General features: G+C 37.8%; 2 protein-coding genes across 4 annotated transcripts in view; one reads left to right on the top strand and one right to left on the bottom strand.

Moving 5' to 3' along the window:
• PPFIA2 (PTPRF interacting protein alpha 2) overlaps window positions 1-1,709 on the top strand; it is a 393,655-nt gene extending 391,946 nt beyond the window's left edge. Inside the window, exon 30 of the mRNA XM_058673335.1 lies at window positions 283-1,709. The gene's annotated coding sequence lies outside the window, so the exon portion shown is untranslated. The remainder of the gene's footprint in view (window positions 1-282) is intronic.
• Window positions 1,710-4,201: 2,492 nt separating this feature from the next.
• The window catches only part of ACSS3 (acyl-CoA synthetase short chain family member 3), a 168,204-nt gene continuing 149,165 nt past the window's right edge, over window positions 4,202-23,240 (bottom strand). For all 3 annotated transcript variants that reach the window (XM_058673280.1, XM_058673278.1, XM_004583066.3), the window contains 3 exons: window positions 5,481-5,580; window positions 5,221-5,396; window positions 4,202-4,418 (listed from right to left, as the gene is read on the bottom strand). In XM_058673280.1, the coding sequence (XP_058529263.1) occupies window positions 4,350-4,418; window positions 5,221-5,396; window positions 5,481-5,580 (345 nt within the window). In that variant the 3' untranslated portion in view covers window positions 4,202-4,349. The remainder of the gene's footprint in view (window positions 4,419-5,220; window positions 5,397-5,480; window positions 5,581-23,240) is intronic.

Here is a 23,240-nt window from a genome sequence, read left to right as displayed (position 1 = left end):
CATGAAGTCAATTCAACCCAATTTATTCATGAGACAGTTGCAATGCTGTATTTTGTTTGCCATTTCATGTTGGCATTACAGACCTGTTCTCCAAGGTGAAATAAATAGCATTTCTAAGTTTCCAGTGCACAAACCTCAGAAGAGTAAATGTTAACAAAGTGCTGCTACTGGATGGATTTTGATGCTGGGAACAGGCACGTTGCATGGAGGGACAGCAGAGTAGAGGATGAAGCTTAGCACTCTGGAAGCTAACAACCACCCCCCTCCCCTTATGTATTTTAGATGCTGTCTTTTCAGTCTACTCTACCTAAAGTGCACTACCATCTGAGAAGACAAGCCGTGACACACCTCTGTGAAGATGGAATTCTAAGGGAATAACAAGCAATGCTGTAATAAATGCTCAAAATGATTTGGGGGGAGTCAGTTATCAACTTGATTAGTTTACTATAATTGTAAGAAAAAACGCTTACTTAACTCATTTGAATAATAAGCACCATCCACATCATAAATTCTGTACAACAGACGTTTTATGAAAAGGAGCCACTTGTTTTTCATGTTTAATGTAATATACTAGGCATTAATGTATTACTGTGTATTTCTTTTTAAATGTGTAAGTCTTCTGTAAATGGATATAAATATGATTTTTTAAAAAAATAAAATATATGGTTCATGGAGTCTCGAGTGCAAACATTTGACAATTCCAAGTACTGTTTGTATTTTACCATTCCACCGTTTTTACAGTTTTTGAATTGTAACAGTCAATATGTTTTCTTGAAGTATGAGACATGCTTCAGGATGTTCCTCCAAGTCTGTCAGTACTTAAAGCTGAACACCTGCCTCTGATCATGTAAAAAAAATTGATTGATTTAACCTGGAACTGGAGCCAAAAAGACCTCAAAGGCAATCAGGGATGTCCTATAACTTCAGAAATAGCACTGTGATGGCTCGATCTCCTTTTCAATACAAAATAAAGCCAAACTGTTTACAAGAGTCAAAAGCAACTACTTAAATTTATATATAAAATGCATTATCTTCTCTTGTTACCTGTGGACCAACTTGGGGGGAAAAGTGTCTTTATTGAGAAACACTTGCTCATTAAAATGCCTTGAGCTGCCCAACAGCAGGGGGTACCATTAGCCACTGCAGTTGGAGGCTCATTTCCATCAGACAAAATGAAACCTAGGAAAGTGTTCCTTTTGTCACTATAAAAGGGTATTAGCCACTCTCATGTCTAATGTTATAAGTTTTTAAGCCGAGATGGCCTTGCTATGACTTCCCTGAAGTCAGTCTTATCAGAGGATATAAATGAAAGACAGAACGATTAACATATATAGTGTATAGAAGTATAGAAGAGTAATCTCTTCCCTGTGGCTTTATTTGGTGGTGTTATTGTTGTTAATTCCTCGTTTATATGGGAGATTTCAAAGTACAACTATTTAATAATACTATTTATCTAACTGCTGATTTCCCACTGCCTGATCTTAAGCGCAAGACCTGTCATTAAATTTTTTGTATCTTAATTTGCTGTTTGCACGTACATAAACATTTGTTTTGATGTCTATTTTTGTTGAACAGATTCAATCAAAAGGTAATGGTAACAGAAACCCTCTCCGTTGTCAATAAAAACAAGTAATTCCAGTTGTCTGTTTAAGCTTCATTTTCTAGTCACAGAAAGTCTGACAATTTACATGAACTATAATAAAAATCATTCTGTTACTTACTCTGTCTACTGGTTTGCTGCAAACAGAAGTCAGCCACAAGAGGGAGTGTTAAACTTGTCTATGGAGCTGATTTTACATTTTCTTGATTTGATGCCTAACCAGAAACGATGGAAAAGAGCTCATTTGAATATGGGACCTGGGTTCACAAAGAATATAATATACACACCATGATATTGTAATGCCTTTACTTGATGCACTCCTATAGACTTGTAAACCACTTTGTGTCTTAAGGTAAAAAAAAAAAAAAATCAAAGAAACATGAATGGTCTATAATAGATCCTAACATATAGCTACTTCCCCAAAAAAGGTAGAAATGCCTTATTTTAAAAAAAAAAATAGTTTTTATTCTAAAATCCATTTACTGGAGTAAGCTCAGATTCCCCCTATTGCTCCTGACTGCCAACATTATGGCTTCTTACAGTTTTAATGATTAGGGCATCTCAAATGCTGTTTCGTGTAAAGAAAACTGCTTTTCAAATGTAAAGCCAGGCCTCTTTTGAATGTACTTATTTTCCCTAAACAGAATAACTCATTCAGTTGGACACACTTTTCTATATATGCCAGAAGCAGCATGGAGGATTGTTCCAGTTACTTAATCCATAAAAAATCCTAAAGATGACACAGAAGATGTATCTTAGCATAGTTAAGCATCACTGCATTTTCAGTAGTATCTTATTTTCTTAAAACATCTAATTCAAATAATTCAACCATTTTAAGTGCTCTCTAGTTAAAGTACTTTCTGAAAAGCTTTTCAAAAAAATACCGTTTTCATCACCTCTCAGACTGTATTCAGGCTGGTGACTATAGTTTACTTTTGTTCCTTCATTTTTGCTCACATTCTGCAAAGGAATTAAATTTCCTAGACTCCAGTAAGTTGCACAATGTCATGCACCATTTTCTAAATTCACTTACCCGTATAATGTGCCAACCTTACTTGCTGCGTGTCCCATCCGATTTGATTACCAGGAAACATTTGCAAGAGAGGGAGTTAAGATATAACCTTTAAGTAGTTCTTGGATCTGCCTGAGTTTATATCTTGCAAATGAATAATTAATCTGAAGAATTTGCTATTTAAAATGAACAGCATCTCATACAAAGGAATTTTAATATGAAGACATTAAACAGTGACCAGGTGAAATAAGCACAATGTACTCCACTAGAAGAAACGCAACAGCTCAGAATCAAACATCATTCTACTTGGTTTGACTCAGACCAAAAACATGACGACATGTATATTTTTAAGCACAACTATCAAAAAGGCCAATTTAAGCCAAAAAATTTTAAAATTCATTTATTTTATAGCAAACAGTTCCAAAAGCCAGCATTTTCAAAAGTTTTTTTATACAGATTAAAAATTAAGGTAAACTCACCTATCTTGTATATTTCATGTACCAGAAAAGTATAACAGCCTACTACTGATAAGATTCAGAAATGCCTTGAAAGCCACAGAAAATACAAGGGATATACTTTGTGTGTTTATTCTTTGAACTCTGATGTCATTTAGAATCAAACAAGCTAAATGTGTAAACACCTGCATCTAAATCAGTTGGTACATTCTCAACAACTTGTTAAACACTTTTTAAAATGCTGAACAATTTCAGGAAAGTTTAACTGGGAATCAAGAACTTTAAGGAATTCTTTGAAAATTTGAGATGTTTAAGAAAAATAAGAAGTTGGGTTTTCCTTCCACAGGGCTCTTACTGCAGGTACTCTGCTCCTCCTGGGCTACATTCTGCTGGGTCTGAGTAAGGGCTGCTACTCAGAGGATTAAAACTCCAACATTCGTCAGATCTGTGGTCTGCCAAATATTCAGGCCATGTGACTCATGTCCAGTGCCAAAGCTCCTTTTAATATCACCTACCTGCATGTTTAGCCCAACATGTATTCCTCGACAGTTTTCTTGCCTCCCTAAGTGCATTTTGTACATCCTTGGAACTATAGAGTCAACTAAAGATCCAGCACATGGGGAAGGTCCCTTGGGAGCCCCATCTGTCAGGTTCTCTGTGGGACATGTGGCTTCCCTAGCCTAAAGAACTACCTACCTCAACGTGGTGCTATAAAAACCCTGGCGTCCTGCCTTCCCTCAGGTACCTTAGCCACGCAAGTCCTCCCTCCCAGGAAAACAATTTCAGATGTCTAGACATTATTTATATATTCTCATTTAGTCTTTTTTCCTTAAAAACAGTTTTGGCATCCAAGAGTATTATGTAGCTTTAGAAAACAATTTCCAGATGAAATATTTTCATTATTCTCTGGCAATCATAGGATTTTTCTATTTTTGGAGTCGAAGCTACAAATTCTACATTTCAGGAAATGGCTTTAAGTGTCACTTGCAGGTAAAGTTTACAGGGGGTATCATTTTTGAGAATCATACACCACATCCAATTTTCTTAAACCAGTAAACAGTATATAACAAGCCATGCTACAACTTCCTGGCAAGCATTCTGACTTGGTCAAAGCAAAGGGCTCATTCTTTCATTTGTCTTCATTAGGCTTGTTTTACATCAAGCTCTACAATTCATATTTCAGCTTGCAAGAAATTTCCATTTATGTATATATTTCTGGGAAATAGCTCAAATAACTTAATTCCAATGAGAAAATGAAATTCGGAATAGAAAAAAGAAAATGTCACAATGCCTGTTTCAGCACTTCTTCTATCTGCCCAAAAATGTTGGGGTCTTCAATTGTAGGGGATACCTGAAAAGAAACTTAATGTCAAAGGAAGGCTTGACCTTGAACCGCTCCCCCCTTCACTCCCTAAGGAAGCGACTCTGCAGGCAATGCTGCATTTCTGATCATCTCATCATCACATTTAGCAATGCTCAAAAAGAGGGAACTTAATACTTAGAATTCTGTCTTTAGTCTTGCATTGGTCTTAGATAGTACTATTGTTACTCTCTTTAGATCCTTTCTATGCATTTCTGTGGAGAGTAGTACATATATGTCCTGACATATCCCCATGCGAGTCATCTTTGCTGTGGTATTGCTTTTTCTTAGATCTTGATGTTAAAAATGCACGTATTATTGTTCATACTACATACTTACAGACTAAAACAGGTGTTAGATTCATCCCAAAGGTTCCTAAAATTTTCATCCAGGAGAAATAATCACTATATATTGAATTTAAAATTACAATATAAACATCTTTTGGAAGCCCAAAATGTTTGCCTTTCTCATTCACTCATAATCATGAATAACCATAATAAAAAAATCTAACTTCAACAGGATTGAGTTTTCACACACATTTTAGTTTAGCTGAAATTATTACTAACAATAAAACAATTTTCACAAATTGGTTCCTAAAATCAAAACATATGGTCTTTACTACTCTTTTCTTTCCCGAGTTCATACTAATTTAGAGAAAATGACTATGCAATTTCCCTTTAACATTAAATATGTACTTTCATGTGTTTTCTTGGAACACAATCCATACTTAAAAATAATGTTTAAAGAGTTGTTCAGATTAAAATTAAAACATCCGAAACCCTTGTTCACTTACCTTATATGGCTTGCCATTGACAAGGGCAGACAGAATGTTCCGGGGAATTTTGCCAGATCTGGTTTTGGGTAGTTGTTTGACAAACACTGCATTTCGAAAAGCAGCCACAGGACCAATGGTCTGTCTAACATGTTTCACAATTTCTTCTAACACCTGTTCCTCTGTTGCATTTGTTTCTAGGGAAAAAGTTTGAAAGGTAAGCCCTAAATTAATTCTGCTTTATTTGGAGCCCAAAGCATCAGGGAAGGCCACAATCTCACCATTTCTCAGTACACAGAGTGCTAAGGGGACATGACCTTTCAGAGGATCTTCCTTGCCAACAACAGCACAGTCTGCAACAGCACCGTGGGACAGGATTGACTGTAAGAAAGAAGAAAGGCATCCATTTAAACTGCATGTATACACATGCACACATACACACACGGGTACCACTGGCACCAGGGTTTGGGATGCTGCTCAGAGAACACACATATCCCATGTCAAAGCGCCTGCATTCAAGCCCTACTCCTAACTTCAGTTTCCTGCTAACAGACATCCTGGGCAGCAGGATGAGATGGGCCTAAGTCCTTGGATGCCAGCTTCAGCCTCACCCAGTCCCAGCTGTTTTGAGAATTCAGGGAGTGTGCACTCTTCTCTTCCCCTCTCCCTCTCTAAATAAATTAATACATAAAAAAGAAAATTCATGTACAAGACTTGTAAAGCTACATTTGGGGCCTGGCACCATAGCACGGCAGGTGAAGCCATGACCTACAGTGCGAGCATTCCAACTGCGTATTGGTTCAAGTCCCAGTTGCTTCATTTCTGATACTTGGTAAGGTGCCTGGGAAACCAGTGGGAGATAGTATGTAGGCCACTGGCACCCATGTGGGAGAGCCCCGATTAAGCTCCCGGCCACAATATAATCCTGTCCTGTTCACTCCTGCCATTTTGGATAGGAGTGAACAGGTGAAAAATCTTTCTCTCTATATAACTCTGTTTTTCAAAGAAATATGTCATTTAAAAAATAATATTGGGGATAGGTGTTTGGCAGTAGATAAGATGCCTTATCAGAGTACCTAGGTTTGATCCTGGCTCCTGTTTCCAATCCAACTTCTTTTTAATGTTGACCCTGGACGCAACTGGTGGTTCAAGTACTCGCATACCTGCTTCCCACATGGGAGACCAGGACTGAGTCTTGCAATATCAATCTCAGCCTGGCCCAGTTCTGGCTGCCTTAAGGATTTGAAGAGTGGAAGGGCTGGGTGGATGATCTCTGCCTGTCTCTTTGCATCACTGCCTTTCAAACAACATGAAAATTTTTAAAAATTAGAGGTATATCTACCTCAGTGCAATAAATTCTGAAACAAAAGCAGCCATTTCCTAATACAAATTTTCTGCAAACGTTAGGCCCTCTGCATACATGGTTCCCAAAACTGTTTTTACATCAAAATTAATATCTTTCAGTGCCAATTTCTTCAAACTTATGAAGCACACATACTATCTATGGGCACATAAAATTATACTTGGGAAAAGCATAAATACAAATAACCTGGAATTTGCCAATGAGTGAAAACTTACTACTGAACTACCTCATTACTATTGATGTGAATAGCTAGAACTTCGATGATTCTCTTCATAGTGTAACAATAATCAAAACAAATTTCTTGGCTTTCTAGAAAGCAAATGTATTTCTATTTACCACTTACAAATGAAATCAGACAAAGTGTGTAGTGGATACCACACATACACAAAGTGTGATGGGTTTCCACAGACACAGGCATCCTCACGGAAATTTGATTCTGCTACCAGAACCACACCCTTCACGGTCATTTGAGTCTTCCCTGTAGTTACACAGCAAATTTATTTTGGGATCTGTTAGTGAAGAGTGAATAAAAAATCCTGCCATTTGAGTGACTACCAATCCAGAAAGATGCCATGCAGGAAGAACATGGACATAGAAGCCCTTACTGACATCAAATAATCTCCCTGACATGGAAGCATTTCCACATTGCTCACCATAAGCTCTCAGTGCTGTAAGCAACAAAGCAGTTATGAGTCTGGAACCAAAAGTTCCTACAGGCTTAAATATACATATGAAAGACAGACGTACTAGAGATGGAGAAATACTACTCTGCTGTGATCATATTCAGGTTGGGTGCTTGGTGCATCAGTTAAGGCCTCGGTAGGAACTCCTGTCCCCAGGTCAGTGGCTCTGTGTTTAACTCCTGATTCTGGCTCCAGAGTTGAGCTTCCTACTAATGTGGACTTAGACAGTGGATGATGCTGACTTAAACAATCGGACCCCTGCGACTCACAAAGGAGATGTGGATTAAACTAGTAGCTCCCTTCTTCAAACTGGCTCAGCCTCAGCTATTGCACCATTTTTGGGGATGAAGCAGCTTATGGAAGATCATTTCTTCCGTCTCTCTTTTCCTTTCTCTCCAAAGAAATGAATGTTCAAAAATCCTTTGCTGAGACTATAACCTCTTCTGACACATTCATACATGTGTGTATGTATTTTATCTAAAATGAGCAAATTGCATGCATTTCACAATGTAGGTTTAGGAGCACAGTGATACTTCCCACACTACCCTTCCACTTGCCCACATTCCCCACTTATACTTACCCTTCCTTATTTATAGTGTAAAGACACACTGATTGGCTGGGAAGTGTTGGCAAGGGAGACAGACAGGGAGGGCATCCGGGCAAGAGTTTTAAAGAATTCAGCAGTGGAGAAATCGTGGGAGACAGAGTTGCCATGTATCAGCAGAGACAGATGGGCTGAGAGGCTGTGGGCAGAGTCACTTGCAGAGACTGGAGCTCTCCGGCAGCAAGGTGGGACAGGCAGACGTCAGAGCTGCAGGGGCCATTTCCTGGTGTGGCAAACCACAGGATCAAGCCGATCCTATGTATAGGTACGAGCCAGGACAGAGGAGTGAAGTGAGGTTCCTTCAAGTTTGGGAGAAGGTAGAGGAGACACCTGTTTTCACTGATCCTGGCAGTCAGTGGGCACCATCTTGGCACAGGTGATCACAATCAGATTGCCAGAGTGTTCTGAGGGAGCAATGATCTAAGCATGCACCTGGGTTTGCAGGAGTGTGCACCTAGCTCTCTGCTAGAATGCATTTCACTGCTCTGTGTTTCCCACTGACTTCGCATCTTATGGGTACTGTCAGGAAAGTGGGCTTGTGTTACCAAGTGACCCAGCTTTTTGCTGGTTCCTTCCAGAAAACTGGTACACATTATGAACATATCTAGCATCTCACACCTTCTCTCAAGAAAATAGGTCTGTGTTTCAACCCTGCAAATGATGCTTACGAATGCCCTATATGCAGAAATAGGCAATGACAACAACCATAATCAAAGAAGGCAGAAAGTGGAAAATATTCTAACAAAGCTACAAAGGAAATCTAAAGCAAACTAAGAAGAACTTTGTTTAAAATATAGGACCAAATTGTTACTTTTCAATAATAACCCTGCACACAGTTAGTCTAAACACTCCAATAAAAACAGAGAGACTGGCTGTCTGGATTGAAAAACAGGACCTATCTATTTGCTGCCCACAAGAAATATATCTCACCAATAAAGATATGCACAGACTGAAAAGAAAGGATGGAAAAGATATTCTCTGCCAATCAGGGGAAAAAAAGAAGCAGGTATATTTATCCTAATATACAACAAGATAGACCATTACACAAAAACTATTAAAACAGGGTACTGCATAATGGTTAGGAATCAATTCGGTAAGAAGTGACTATAGTAAATGTATATGCACCCAATGTCAGGACCCCTGTATATTTAAAATGACTGTTCATTGATGTAAAGGGGGAAATACACTTCAACATAATACTAAAGGACTCAGGAGCCTCACTGCTGAACTCTACTAAAGCTTATTAAAATCAGTAAATGTGATACACCATGTTAAGAAACTGAATTAAACATGAAAATATGACATCCTGGAGCAAATTGGCAATAGAATAATCATTCCTCAACACAACCAAGGCAATATATGAAAATAAAACAATGCCAACATCTTATTGAATGGGGAAAAGCAGGAAACCTATCCACTAAGATCAGGAACCAGACAAGGATGTTCACTCTCACCACTGCTACTCAATGTACTCCTGGAATTTCACCCAGAACTATTAGACAAGAAAAATAAATTTTTATGATGATAGAGTCTAAAAGTATAGATAAATAATCATAAATTTTATGAGTGAAAATACAAAAGTGAAAACAACTCTGGGGCATTCAAAAAATCATGGACAATATGTAAACACAAAATTATTCATATATTTTAAATTTTCATATCAAAGTAAACTTAATCTTTTTTCACATGACCTTTCTGAATTCTCTCCCTAGAGCAAAAACAACCACTTGTCTGAAAAATACATGTCTCAGATTTTTGTTTTCTTTTACAAAATAACATCAAGCAGATTGGAACAATAAGCACACACTGCTTGAGCCAAGAGGAGGTGATGGGTAAAGCCCTGTGGAGGAACTACACATGTGTAGTACTGTGACAATCCTTCAGCAGTTAACTTACTTGTTACAAACCATAATCAAAGACCATAACATCACCAATACTCAACTCCATAGTTTGCATATGTTTCACCTTAGTTTGTATCTTCTATGGATTTTTAAAAATATACTCATGTAAGATATGTATCTACTATTAAATTTCTGTTATTAAACCATAACAAAGAATGCTTTAGTACCATATCTCTAATTCACACTACACTCTGCCCATGCATCCCCCGCTTTTCCCTTATCCATGGTAACTGTGGATCCTTTGCCATCCCCAATGCCCTTTCCCAGGATTTCATATAATCGAAATCACACAGGGCGAGGACGTTTCATATTTACCCCTATTCTATCAGAGAGAATTTGGGGAAAAAGCAAACTTATTTGGTTTCATCCCAAATAACAGGATTATTGAGAGTGGCTCTCAAAGGTTATAGCAGAAATCACCAGAAATGTTGCTGCAGCTGATTCAGCTCTTGGCAGCTAGTGCAAATATGTCAGGGCTTATTTAAGAGTAAAACGGAAAAAAATTGATGATAGGTTGGATATAAATTATGAATACTATAGAGTGACTAAGAATTCTGTGATTTTTGACCTGAGAAATTGGTTAGATGGTAATATCATTTTTTAAAGCCAGAAAAACAACAGAGAGAACTAGAATTAGGAGGCAATATCATTTGTAAGAAGTCTTACAAATGTTTCATTGAGACCCCTTTAAGGTGGATACAGAAATATGCAGACAATCTACAAAATGCATAGCTGGATATCATGAATGTCCAGATGTTCTTATAACCTGTAAACATGGACGAGATAATTTAGGGAAACTAATGAGAAGAGTGAAAACCTTCAAGAACTCTAACACCTAATGGCTACATGAATAAGCTGGCAAACTACACTAATAGGACACAGGGAGGCAGGGAAAAGCCCAGATAGAATCTGAAACATGCCACTACAAAGCCCCAAATTTTATACTAAGAAATTTTTTTCTAGTCAAGTCAAGTTGAACCACTTTAAAACTCAAAGTCTGAACCCCTTTAAAACTCAGTGAACTCCTATAAATAAAAACACAAATCAAAATCACTCCTATATATTTTTGTAAGCACCTAATTCTTGAATTCTTACTGCTGTCCATCCTTGTAACTTCTGTCTTTTACAGTGTTAAGGGTAATACATGTTAAATAAATGTGTATTTTGTTACATGTTTTATTATGTCCCTTGCTGATAGAATAATACCCTTGTCTTCTTAACACTGGAACTAAATTAATATTGTGCAATTATACAACACCCTATTTTACCACAGCTCCAATCTAACTTCTCCAAATACTCCAACAACTTTCTAATTTGTTATAATATCATTTACTTCTAGGATCAATATGCTTAGAGTAGACAAATTTTACTTCCAGATATCTGCTGGTAGTTACTGTAATCAGTTGTCACTGATAGGATACAGATTTGATATGCTAGATCTTTTAATTCCACCTAATACTCCATTAATGCATAAATGTAAAGCTTTTGCCTGGCCAATCTTAGTTGTCCAAAATCATCTACTAAAATAGTTTGTGTTGCTGTAAGCCACTGTCCACACGTTTTTAAAAATTCCAAATTATCTTTTCCAATCACTGCAGATTTTTTTATCACCTAAACTAAATTGAATGTCAAAAATTGTAGCTCACTACTCATATGCATTGCTATTTCAATTTCACAATGTGTCTACTTAATGAAAAATTAATATTTTTCCATAATAGCGAGATGTTCTAACACAAGTAGCACATAACACAGTTCCCCATATTATAATGGTTTCCCATTTTTGCATACTTGCAAACAGATTCTTAAGAAAACTGTTATTACAAAAAAAATACACGTTTTCCAGAATTCTGTGTCATCACTAAAAGAGGCTTCCTGCTACAGTGTATAAAATATTATATTAGGTTGGGCCCGGCGGCGTGGCCTAGCAGCTAAAGTCCTTGCCTTGAACGCACCGGGATCCCATATGGGCGCCGGTTCTAATCCTGGCAGCTCCACTTCCCATCCAGCTCCCTGCTTGTGGCCTGGGAAAGCAGTTGAGGATGGCCCAAAGCCTTGGGACCCTGCACCCGTGTGGGAGACCTGGAAGAGGTTCCTGGTTCCCGGCTTCGGATCGGCGCGCAACGGCATGTTGCGGCTCACTTGGGGAGTGAAACATCGGATGGAAGATCTTCCTCTCTGTCTCTCCTCCTCTCTGTATATCCGGCTTTCCAATAACAATAAAAATCTTTAAAAATATATATATATTATATTAGGCAACCAATTTAGAAGAGGACATAAAGTAAGTGAAGTAACTTTCTGGAGCAGCCAACGCAATACTTTTTTGCATATAAAATGATGGTTTAAGAAAAGCTTCAAAATGTGCATTGGCGATACTTGAGTACAGAAATAAACCAAATGTTCCATGGGGTAGGAGGAACTCAAAGGTCACACTCATTCACTCTCCACAGTTGACATCTATGAAGAATCTGATTGACTGTCATTTAAATATCTAAGAATGGATGTAGTTTTGCAGGTGAGTATACATACCTTTTATAGTGATAAGCCTCGTAGATGCTTGCCTTTTTTGTGTTGAGAAAACTTCCATTTTTGTTTAGATTTTAGTTCATTCTAAAAGTTTCAAAGCTTGAGCTGACTAATCTACATTGGTTCTTCAATTTCAATTATATTTTGAATATAGCTGAATTTAGAAAAGCAATCCAAATCAGGCACCCTCCTGAAATGCAGTGGGGGATTTTCTTTGCAGTAGAATAAAAAATTACTTTTCTCCAGTTCTTTTAGAGTAGCCTACGAAACTGTTAGAGATTTCATATCATCATCAATACTCAAATCAATATGTACTCAGGAAATATTTAGCAATTTTACAAATATTTCAATCCAAAAGTCATTTAATAAGTGGAATTATAATTTAAAGTCATATTTATTGGTATACATTTTACAGAAATATATTTAATCTTCAAGAAACCATCCTAAAATAAGTCAACAAATTATCTAACTTAAAAACAGAGTAACTGGTCAAAACACACATCAGTAAATCCAACTGTATGTGAACACTGCTCTATGCTAGCTAAAAACATTTATTTGAAAGGCAGAGTTGGGAGGAAGGGATGGACGGAGAGAAAGAGACAAAGAGAGGAGAAAGGAGGGAGGGAGAGAGAGACAGAGAGAGACAGACAGACAGACATCTTCCATCTAGGGGTTCACTCACCATTTGGACACAATGGTCAGAGATAGGCTAGGCCAAAGCTAGGGCTGGGAACTCCATCCAGGGTTCTTATTTTATAGGTGACAGGCCCAGATTTTGGGTCATTTTCTGCTTTCTTGGTGCATTATTGGGGAGTTGTGTCAAAAGTGAAACAGCCTACACGTGATCTACTGCTTCAATGGGATGCTGGTGTCATAGGCACCAGCTTTACTTACTATGCCACAAGACCAAATAATGGAACTTGAGCTACCAATAAAGATGTCATCAGACACCCTATTTGTTCCTCCCAGATACATTAGCAAGAAATACCCTACCCACAATGGAGAAAGAAACTGAGCAACGAGGACAATAGTGGTGACTACCAACTATGACTCACAAACCCTGAAACAGCCTATTTCAGACCCTTTTCTTTAGAACTCCTTGAAGTCTAACCAAAATATCCCAAGTGTTAAGCTGAAGACTAAGCTTTCAAAGTCTAACCAACTGTTAAAATAGATTTTATTACTTAACAGTCATAGAAATTCCCACTTGTACTGAGATCTGCAAGGATAACATTCTCCTAAATTTATGAGTATATCCTATTTTCCTATGATGAGAACAGAAAAGAACATAGAGCTTCCTAAAATATTTTAATACAGTAATTTTAATAGAATATTGGTTTGACTGAGTCTTACATAACACATTCTTTTCTAGAACTAAGAGAAATTGGAAAAATTATACATTTTAAGAATATATAATGAGAACATTCATGCTCTTCTGTCTACACATGAAAGTTTTATCTCAAAAAGTCAAAATGTAACTTAGTACTAGCCATGGAGTTTCATGGAGAACCCTGGAAAAGCAGTAGGTTTTTTTTAGGTCACTTCAACTTGAACTTGTTATATGGCCAATATAGATATCCCAGGTACATACGAGGACCCAAATTTCTAAGCAATTTTTTTAGAAACTGTGAATAGTAACTAATGTTACTTCACAGCTTTCTAGAAGATTCTAAGTATTGAAAAAACAAACAGGATGAACTATGAATTGCTTTTCCAGGAAGAAGAGTTAATCATTTGACTCATATAGGGCAAAGTTGATGTACAGATTGATATTATGTGTAGAATTAGGGGTCTTCAGAAAGTTTATGGAAAATAGATATCATAAAAACACAATGTCAATTTTTAAAAGTTGATAGATATTATAAAAGATGCCAATTAAAGTTTATGCCAAGACAAAGTCATGCTTTCAATTTTCTTTCCAATGAAAACCCACTGACAAAATTTCTGTGAGATATGAATAATTTTGACACCACTTTTTTTTTCTATTTTCATATTCTACTGCCTATCATCTTCCTGTCTTACATTACTAAATAGAATGAGGATGCCAGTAGAAACGTAAGAATGGACAACACGTTTTTGAATAAGTTGACACTGTTCATCATAAAAATGAGAATTTAGAATCCCAATTAATAATAAAAGCTATGCACGCAAAATCATTGTATTTTGAGTAACTGAGTCAACCAGAAATGAATTTCGAAGCTAATCTCCCAGGAAAAAGAAATTACAAGTTCATGCAACCAGAACTGCCTTTGCCAAACACACCAATTCAGGAGGCAAATCATTCAATTGCAGGCTATCACAAAACAGTCATTTCAAAGAAATAAAATAGTGCCAGAAGCAACCTAAGCCACGCATTTCAGAACAGTTAATGAAATTCTTTGCATTTACTCAAAAAAAAAATGCCATACTGACTGACACTTTTAAAAAGACTGTCAAGAATATTCACGTGGGAGTCTTGGGCCCAGCAGAGGGAATTTCCAGGAAGGATTATAGCCCCAAAGGAACAGGGAGAACTGGGATTCAGAGTGAAGAGGTGCCCACTGTCCTAGTGAGGACAGCCTGTAAGGAGTTCTGACCTCTAGTGAGACACAAATAATCAGAAAACTATCCACTCTGAGATCCCTTGAACAAAGGCAGTATAGAGCAAATGCTTCTAACACTGGACAGACGGAAACAGTGCTGGGGCAGAAGACCTTATCTGTGATAAGTGAATAGATGAAAGCTCAGTGTGAACAAATGTGAGAGCTGAAACCTTCAGGCAAATTAATAAACTGTGAGTCCCATAATTTGCTGAGTTTTGCAGCTAGAAGTGAAATTTGCTTCACAGAGTAGACATCAGAAGAAAAACCATAGTTTTTTCATGAGGTGATGAAAAAGATCTAATTTTTATAATCATTCTATAAGCATTCTCTTTCTGCAAATAAGAAACTTTAAAAATATATTGATTTTTATTAGAAAGGTAAACATACAGAGAGAAGGAGATACAGAGAGAAAAATCTGTCCACTGGTTAACTCCTCAAGTGGTCACAATGGCTGCAGCTGAGCTGATCCAAAGTCAGGAGCCTCTTCCAGGTCTCCCACACAGGTGCAGGGTCCCAAGGCTTTGGGCCGTCCTCGACTGCTTTCCTAGGCCACAAGCAGGGAGCTGGATGGGAAGTGGAGCTGCCGGGAATACAATCCACATGCTTACGAGATCCTGGCAGGCGTAAGGTGAGGACTTTAGCCTCGAGGCTACTGTGATGGGCCTGAAATTAATTTCTTCTATAGCCTGACCTAATGGAGCCTTTTTAGAGTTGAACTGAGCTTGGTGGAAGAAAACTTACAACCTCTGCCCCTTCCAGCATCTATTCCTTCCCTAGGGAGAAAAAAACTGAGAAACACAGGCCCATGTCCTGTGTCATAGACACTGAAAACAGACGAGGACCGCACTACTGCTCTCCTTGCCTCTTACATGGTATGATTAGCGACCATTTACTGCTATGATTAGTATTATCTACTATATCATTTTCCTGTTTCAGTAAAAGAAATGACAAGCCAAAGACCCCACACCCCCAAAAGAAAAGAAATTAAAACCATTTTGAAGAGAATGCACAAGTATTAGGGGCAGAATACAACAAGGCCAGAATAATGGAACAATCAGAGCAGACATTTTTGAAAGCACTATGACTAACATGTTAAGAGCTATAATTAAATAAGTAACAATAAATGGATAAAATACAGTAATCAAAAAGATTCAATTTTAGAAACATAAAAAAGAAATATTAAATATTCAGCTAATTATAACAGAATGAAAAATATATTTGGAACATTAATACACTGAACATAGCCAGCAAAGAAATCTCTGAGCCTGAAGCTATCACAGCTGAAACTCTAAAATCCAAAAGAAAGATCATAAACATTTACATATACACACGAAAAAAATGCAAAAAAAAAAAAACCACCAAAGAACAGAATCTCAACAACAGAATCTCAACAACAGTGGGACAACTAGAAACAATTACACATATACACAGGAGAATACACCTTTTTTTCCAAGCATTGACCACCGTACAGGACACAAGACAAGCTTCAGCAAATTTTTAAAAATCAGAATTATACCACGCAGCTTCTCAGACCATCACAGAGTGAAATCGGAGACAAATAAGTTATCAAAATACCCCAGAAGACAGGCAAATACCTGGATACTGAATAATGCACTAATAAATGAATGCTGATTATAGAGGAAATCAAAGCGGAAATTAACACATTGCTTGAAACAAATGAAGGCATCAACACAACATATCAAAACTTATGGGACATGATCAAGCAAGTGTTAAGAGGACAGTTCATCTCAACCAATGCTTACGTTAATTAGAAAAGCTGGACCTGGTGCAATAGCCTAGTAGCTAAAGTGCTTGCCTTGCACATGCCTGGATCCCATATGGACACCAGTTCTTGTACCAGCTGCTTCACTTCCTTTCCAGCTCCCTGCTTGTGGCCTGGGTAAAGTAGTAGAGAATGGTGTAAAAACCCTGGGACCCTTTCCCACGTTGGAGACCTGGAAGAAGCTGCTGGCTGCTGGCTTCTGATTTCTGGTTTCTGGTGTCTGGCTAAGGATTGATTCGGTTCCAGCTGTTGCGGCCATTTGGGGAGTGAACCAACAGACCGAAAATCTTTCTGTCTCAGCTTCTCTCTGTAGACCTGCCTTTCCAATGAAAATAAATGCATCTATTTTTTAAAAGAAATTAGAAAAACAAGTAAATGAGCCAACCACACATGTGAAGGAGCTAGAAAAACAGCAGCAATGCAATCCCAAGATTTGCAGGGAAAAGGAAAAAACAAAAATAAGGGAGCAAATATACCAAATAAAGACCAAATGGAATGGGAGAACATCTTTGTCCACTACATAACAGATAGGGGACTAACACCCAGCAATTACAAAGAGCTCCAGAAACTCAACAACTGCAAAACAAGCAACTCTGTGAAGAAATGGGGAAAGGAAATGAACAGACATTTTTCAAAAGAACAAATTCAAATGGCTAATAGACATATGAAAAACCAGCCTAGCTGTAAGGGAAATATAAATGAAAAACACTGAGGTTTCACCTAACTCATCTGAGAATAGCCTACATTCAGAACTCTACTAACAATGCTGGCATGGATGTGGGGAGGAAGAATCCTCCTTTTTACTATTGGTGGGAGTAGAGGCTAGTACAACCACTATGGAAGGCTGTATGGAGGGTGCTAAGAGAACTGAAAATTGACCTCCCCTATGACCTAGTTATCCCACTGCTGGGAATACATCCAAAGGAAAGAAAATCTGCATAATAGAAAGTGATCTCTAACCGTGTATTTACAGCAGCACAATCTACATTAGCAAAGACATGGAAACACCCAGACATCTAATGAAAAAGGAGTGGATAAAGAAACTGCAGTACATCCACTCCATGGAATACTACTCAGCCATTAAAAAAGAATGAAATTAACCATTTGCAACCTAATGGTCCCAACTAGAGACCATTACACTCAGTGAAATAAGTCAATCCCAAAAGGACAGATACCATATGTTCTCTCTGATATAAGGCAACCTTCAACCAAAAATACAAGATCCATAGCACTTTCCATACTGTTTTTGCTACATCACAACTCAGGTGGTTTGATGTTTTTGTTTTTATTTTCGTTCATTCATAAAATGGTCTTGCTTTTCTTATTAGTTTCCTCACAAATTCACAGGCCATAATTAGCATCGTTTGCTTCAATAAGGTTTCTGATTTTCTTTTTTATTTCTTCAGATTATTACTGGTCATTATTATGTAACTTGATGGCATTGTAAATTTTTTATTTTTCTCTGTGGTTTTGTTTTATGGATTTTCACTTAGAAGAATGTATAGTATCTATGTAGTAGAGACTATCACATACAGATGTGACAATACAATATAGTGTGCATCTCTACTTACAAATAAAAGATGAAGTCCCAATGAAACTGTTGAACGTATCCTGACGATAGGATGCAGGACTCTCTGCCACTGTCCCATCCCTACAATGTCAGGATATATGTAAATAGCAGAATGATGGACTTATTACTAATCCTGAAGGACTCTATTATTGAGCATGGGGAAATGAGTGTGGGGGACATGGACTTGGGCAGGGGGAAAGGCAAATCCTGGAGCCTATGCAACTGCATCATGCAATAATAAAATAAATAGGGCCCGGCGGGGTGGCCTAGCGGCTAAAGTCCTCGCCTTGAGTGCGCCAGGATCCAATGAGGGCGCCGGTTCTGATACCGGCAGCTCCACTTCCCATCCAGCTCCCTGCTTGTGGCTTGGGAAGGCGGTCGAGGATGGCCCAAAGCCTTGGGACCCTGCACCCGCGTGGGAGACCTGGAAGAGGTTCCTGGTTCCCGGCTTTGGATCGGCGTAGCACCAGCCCGTTGAGGCTCACTTGGGGAGTGAATCATCGGACAGAGGATCTTCCTCTCTGTCTCTCCTCCTCTGTGTGTATCTGATTTTGTAATAAAAATAAATCTTTAAAAAAAATAAATAATAATAAAATAAATAAATATAATTTTAAAAAGGTATACACCGGAAGAGTATTACATGAAAAAGAACTGAAAGGTTGGAAGCAATATTTGAAACATTAATGGTAATTCCTCTACATTAAACAGAACCAGATTGAGAAATTTCAATAAATAAGAATAAATGTCAAAAATCCAAACATCTGCACAAAGGTATATCACATTCAAATTTCATAAACTCAAAGATAAAGAAAAAAATCTTCAAATAATCTGGAGCACAAAATCACATTGTACCTATTGAAAATTAAATCTAAAAAATTTAACTTCCTAAATATCATGCAAACAAAACGGCAGTGGAGTGAGTTAGAGCGTTGAAAGGGAGGAAAAAAATCTACAATTTTGTAGCTGGTGAAATTATCATTCAAAAATCAGAGAGGGGCCAGCACTGTGTAATTAGAGGGCTAAGTCATCACCTACTGCATCAGTTCAAGGCCCAGCTGCTTAGCTTCTGGCCACCTGCCTGCTAATGTGCCTAAGAGAGCAGCAGAGAAGGGCCAAAGGGTCTGAGCCTCAACATCCATGTCGGAAGCCTGCAGGTATCTCCTGGCGTCAGCCTTGACCTTTGCAAACATTTGGCGAGTGAATCAGCTGAGAGAAGATTGATCAATCTCTGTAACTCTGCCTTTAAAATTAACAAAATAATAAATCCTTTAAAAATGAAATGGAAATAAGCCATTCTCATGTAAACAAAAATGCAAGGAATTTGTTGCCAGTAGAATGATCCTGTAACTAAAAGTTCATCAGAGGGCCCGGCAGAGGGCCCGGCAGCGGGCCCGGCAGCGTGGCCTAGCGGCTAAAGTCCTCGCCTTGAACACCCCAGGATCCCATATGGGCGCTGGTTCTAATCCCGGCAGCTCCACTTCCCATCCAGCCCTCTACCTGTGGCCTGGGAGAGCAGTCAAGGACAGCCCAATGCCTTGGGACCCTGCACCCGTGTGGGAGGCCTGGAAGAAGTTCCTGGTTCTTGGCTTCAGATGGTGTAGCACTGGCATTGCAGTCACTTGGGGAGTGACGGAAGATCTTCCTCTCTGTCTCTTCTCCTCTCTGTATATCTGACTTTGCAATAAAAATAAATAAATCTTTAAAAAAAGTTGATCAGAGACAAAAGAAAATAACATGGGTGAAAACTTCTCTCTTGGGCCCGGTGGCGTGGCCTAGCGGCTAAAGTCCTCGCCTTGAAAGCCCCGGGATCCCATATGGGCGCCGGTTCTAATCCCAGCAGCTCCACTTCCCATCCAGCTCCCTGCTTGTGGCCTGGGAAAGCAGTTGAGGACGGCCCAATGCATTGGGACCCTGCACCCGCGTGGGAGACCTGGAAGAGGTTCCTGGTCCCGGCATCGGATCGGCGCGTACCGGCCGTTGCGGCTCACTTGGGGAGTGAAACATCGGATGGAAGATCTTCCTCTCTGTCTCTCCTCCTCTCTGTATATCCGGCTTTCCAATAACAATAAAATCTTTAAAAAAAAAAAAAAAAAAAAAAAAGAAAACCTCTCTCAATACAAAAGAAGGAGGGATATTAGAAATGAATAAAGAAAAATAGAAGTTTAGTTTCTATTTTTCTTCATGGATATCACAGATAACAGGTTGTTCAGAACAATTACACATATTATTTTTTAAATCAGAATGGAAGTCTAATGAATGTAATAAGAGGTAAACATAGAAAGTAAAAGATAAAGAAGGAAGAAATCAAAATGTCTTTGTTCACATATGATGTGTTTATAGAAAACAAAAATCAACAAAAGTTTTGCAAACTCTATTGACAATGGAATCTATTTCAAAAGTGCCTTGGAATACACAAAGGGCAACCTAGCTGAATATCTGATGAAATAAAACAACACAATAACACAAATCTATTAGATTTAAATAGGTTTCAGATGATACTGTAATATTGAAAATATAGAAGATAAAATTGAATAACACTGAACACAAAAACAATCAGGAAAACCTAAGAATCTTACATTTTTTTTTAAGGAACAGGAATAAGAATTTATTAGCTTTATCTCAGCAGCTTAGAAAAGCAACCGATAAAAAACCAGTAAACTTGAGGAAATAAAATATGAATTAAGAGGAAAATTCTCAATAAATTAGGAAAACAGATATGTATGGATAGCAAATAACAGAATCTACAAAATAGCTTTTTCAAGCTTTATTTATTTTTATACGAAAGGCAGATTTATAGAGAGCAGGAGAGAGAGAGAGGAGAGAAAATGTTCCACCTGCTGGTTCACTCCCCAGATGGCTGCAATGGACAAAGCAGAGCCAAAGTAAAGCCAGGAGCTTCTTCAGGTTCTCCCCTGTAGGTACAGAGACCCAAGAAATTGATTCATTCCCTGCTGCTTGCCTACACCAGAGTTAACCATGAAAAAAAACTACAATATGCTTCATCAGTTGAAACAGGAAATCAATGCCTCACTAAAATGACAGAATTGTTTAGATTTTTAAAAAATGGAATCCAGACACTATTTAGGAGATACAGAAAAAAAAAAATTGAAGTTAAAGAATAAAATGATTTGACTAAGCAAAAATTTAAAAGCTCTTACCACCAATTACATTCAATATGCTCATAGTACATCTACATGTCTTATGACCCTCCTTACTTCATATAGAGGAGGAAGAAATAGAATATTTGGAAACAATAATCACACCCACTTTTCCCTAACCCTTGATGCTTCCCACCCTGATCAACTATATAAACATCATCAAAAATAGAGTTTAGAAAAGACACAAATTTTTAAAAATATGCTTAGCTGCTGTGGATCATGAATTTTTCCATATAATAGTGCAAATCCATTTGCTAGTTAGAAAATGAAATGAAATTTATTGAGATGGTAAGAAATTTATGAATTACTATGAGGATAATTGCCTTATTCTTCATATTTTCATGTATTTATTTTCACTGCCTTTCAGTAAGATTTGTAATAGTCTCCCTAGACATTATACAGCAGCTATTTGTGTAGTTATTCTGAAACATGTATAATAATTGTTTTTACTATAAATGATTGTTTTATAACATTTGGAATGGTCTTTTGTTGTACATAAATGGAAAATTTACTTTTTACATTTTGGTTATATAATGTTCAGAAAATATGCTAACCTGTCATACCAATTTTTCACTCTTTATGAAAACTGTAATAATTATATTTTGGGGGTATTTTAAAACTATGAAAACATTAGTATTTCTTTTTAAATTTTATTTGCAGATAGATAGAGTTCCAACCTGCTGATTCATTCTCCAACTCCCCAACAGCTGAGCCTTGCCTGAATGGAGCCAGGAGCTTGCAATACAATTCAGGCCTTCAACATGAGGGTAAAAATCAAATTACTCAAACCAGTATCATTTTTTCTAAAGATTTATTTATTCATTTATATTTGAAAGACAGATTTACAAAGAGAAGGACAGAGAGATCTTCATCTGTTGGCTCACTCCCTAAATGGCTGCAACTGGCAGTTAAGAGCCAATCAACCTGGAGCCAGGAGCTTCAGGCATGTCTACCACATGGAAGAAGTGGTCCAAGGACTTGAGCCATTCTCTGTTGTTTTCCCAGGCCATTAGCAAGGAGCTGCAATGGAAGTGGAACATTCAGAACACAAACTAGTGCCCATGTGGAATGCCAGCAATGAAGGCAGAGGATTAGCCTAATATACCACCACACTGTGCCCACCCTTCCTTCCCCAGCACCCCCACAACACCAAAACCACCGTCCATCAGGGTGAAACTGGGAGGTATCTGGAATCAGGAGCCATAGCTGAAAACTGAATCCAGGGGATTCCAATGTGGGATGCGAGCATCTTACTACCAAAGTAACAGCCTGATCCCTACACCTGTAAATGTGCACGTACCTGCACACACACATACAGAGACCAAAGTCAATAAATGTCAAGCACAAGGTAAGGCAACTATTAGAACTATCCAAAATGTTCAACAAAGTTTGTGTCACTAGGAAAATAAAACTTCCTCTATTTCTCAATTCTCAACAAATCCCTACCTTTCTAAGACTCCCCAAATACCAAGGTAATTAGATCTACAGACATGTCTAAAATTAATAACTGTGATCCAAAAGTATAATAAAACATTTTACTTTCTCTGGGAATGCCACAGTGTTATAATCCACACTATACCTTTAATCACACAAAATACAGGGTCAACTAGTTAGAAACATTCTAGAAAGTTATATATATATAATGAGATGAGGAATGAGAATTTGGAAACATCCCACACTTATGAAGGAGAGACACAGACTGTCTTGTTTATGGAGCATTATTTACATTTCAAAAAACAAAGTCTGGATTCGGACCATAATGCTTCTAAGAAGAATATGAAGGAGTGGAAAATAGCTGCTTCCTTCTGTCTAAAAATAGAGAAAAATCAATTTCCCTTTTCCTTGTTCATGCAGTCTTAGCTACTCAGGTTGGT

The sequence above is a fragment of the Ochotona princeps genome, chromosome 15 (genome assembly GCF_030435755.1).
Source record: "Ochotona princeps isolate mOchPri1 chromosome 15, mOchPri1.hap1, whole genome shotgun sequence".
NCBI lineage: Eukaryota > Metazoa > Chordata > Mammalia > Lagomorpha > Ochotonidae > Ochotona > Ochotona princeps.
Note: the sequence above shows the minus strand (reverse complement) of the source record. Positions and strands in the feature narration are given on the sequence as shown.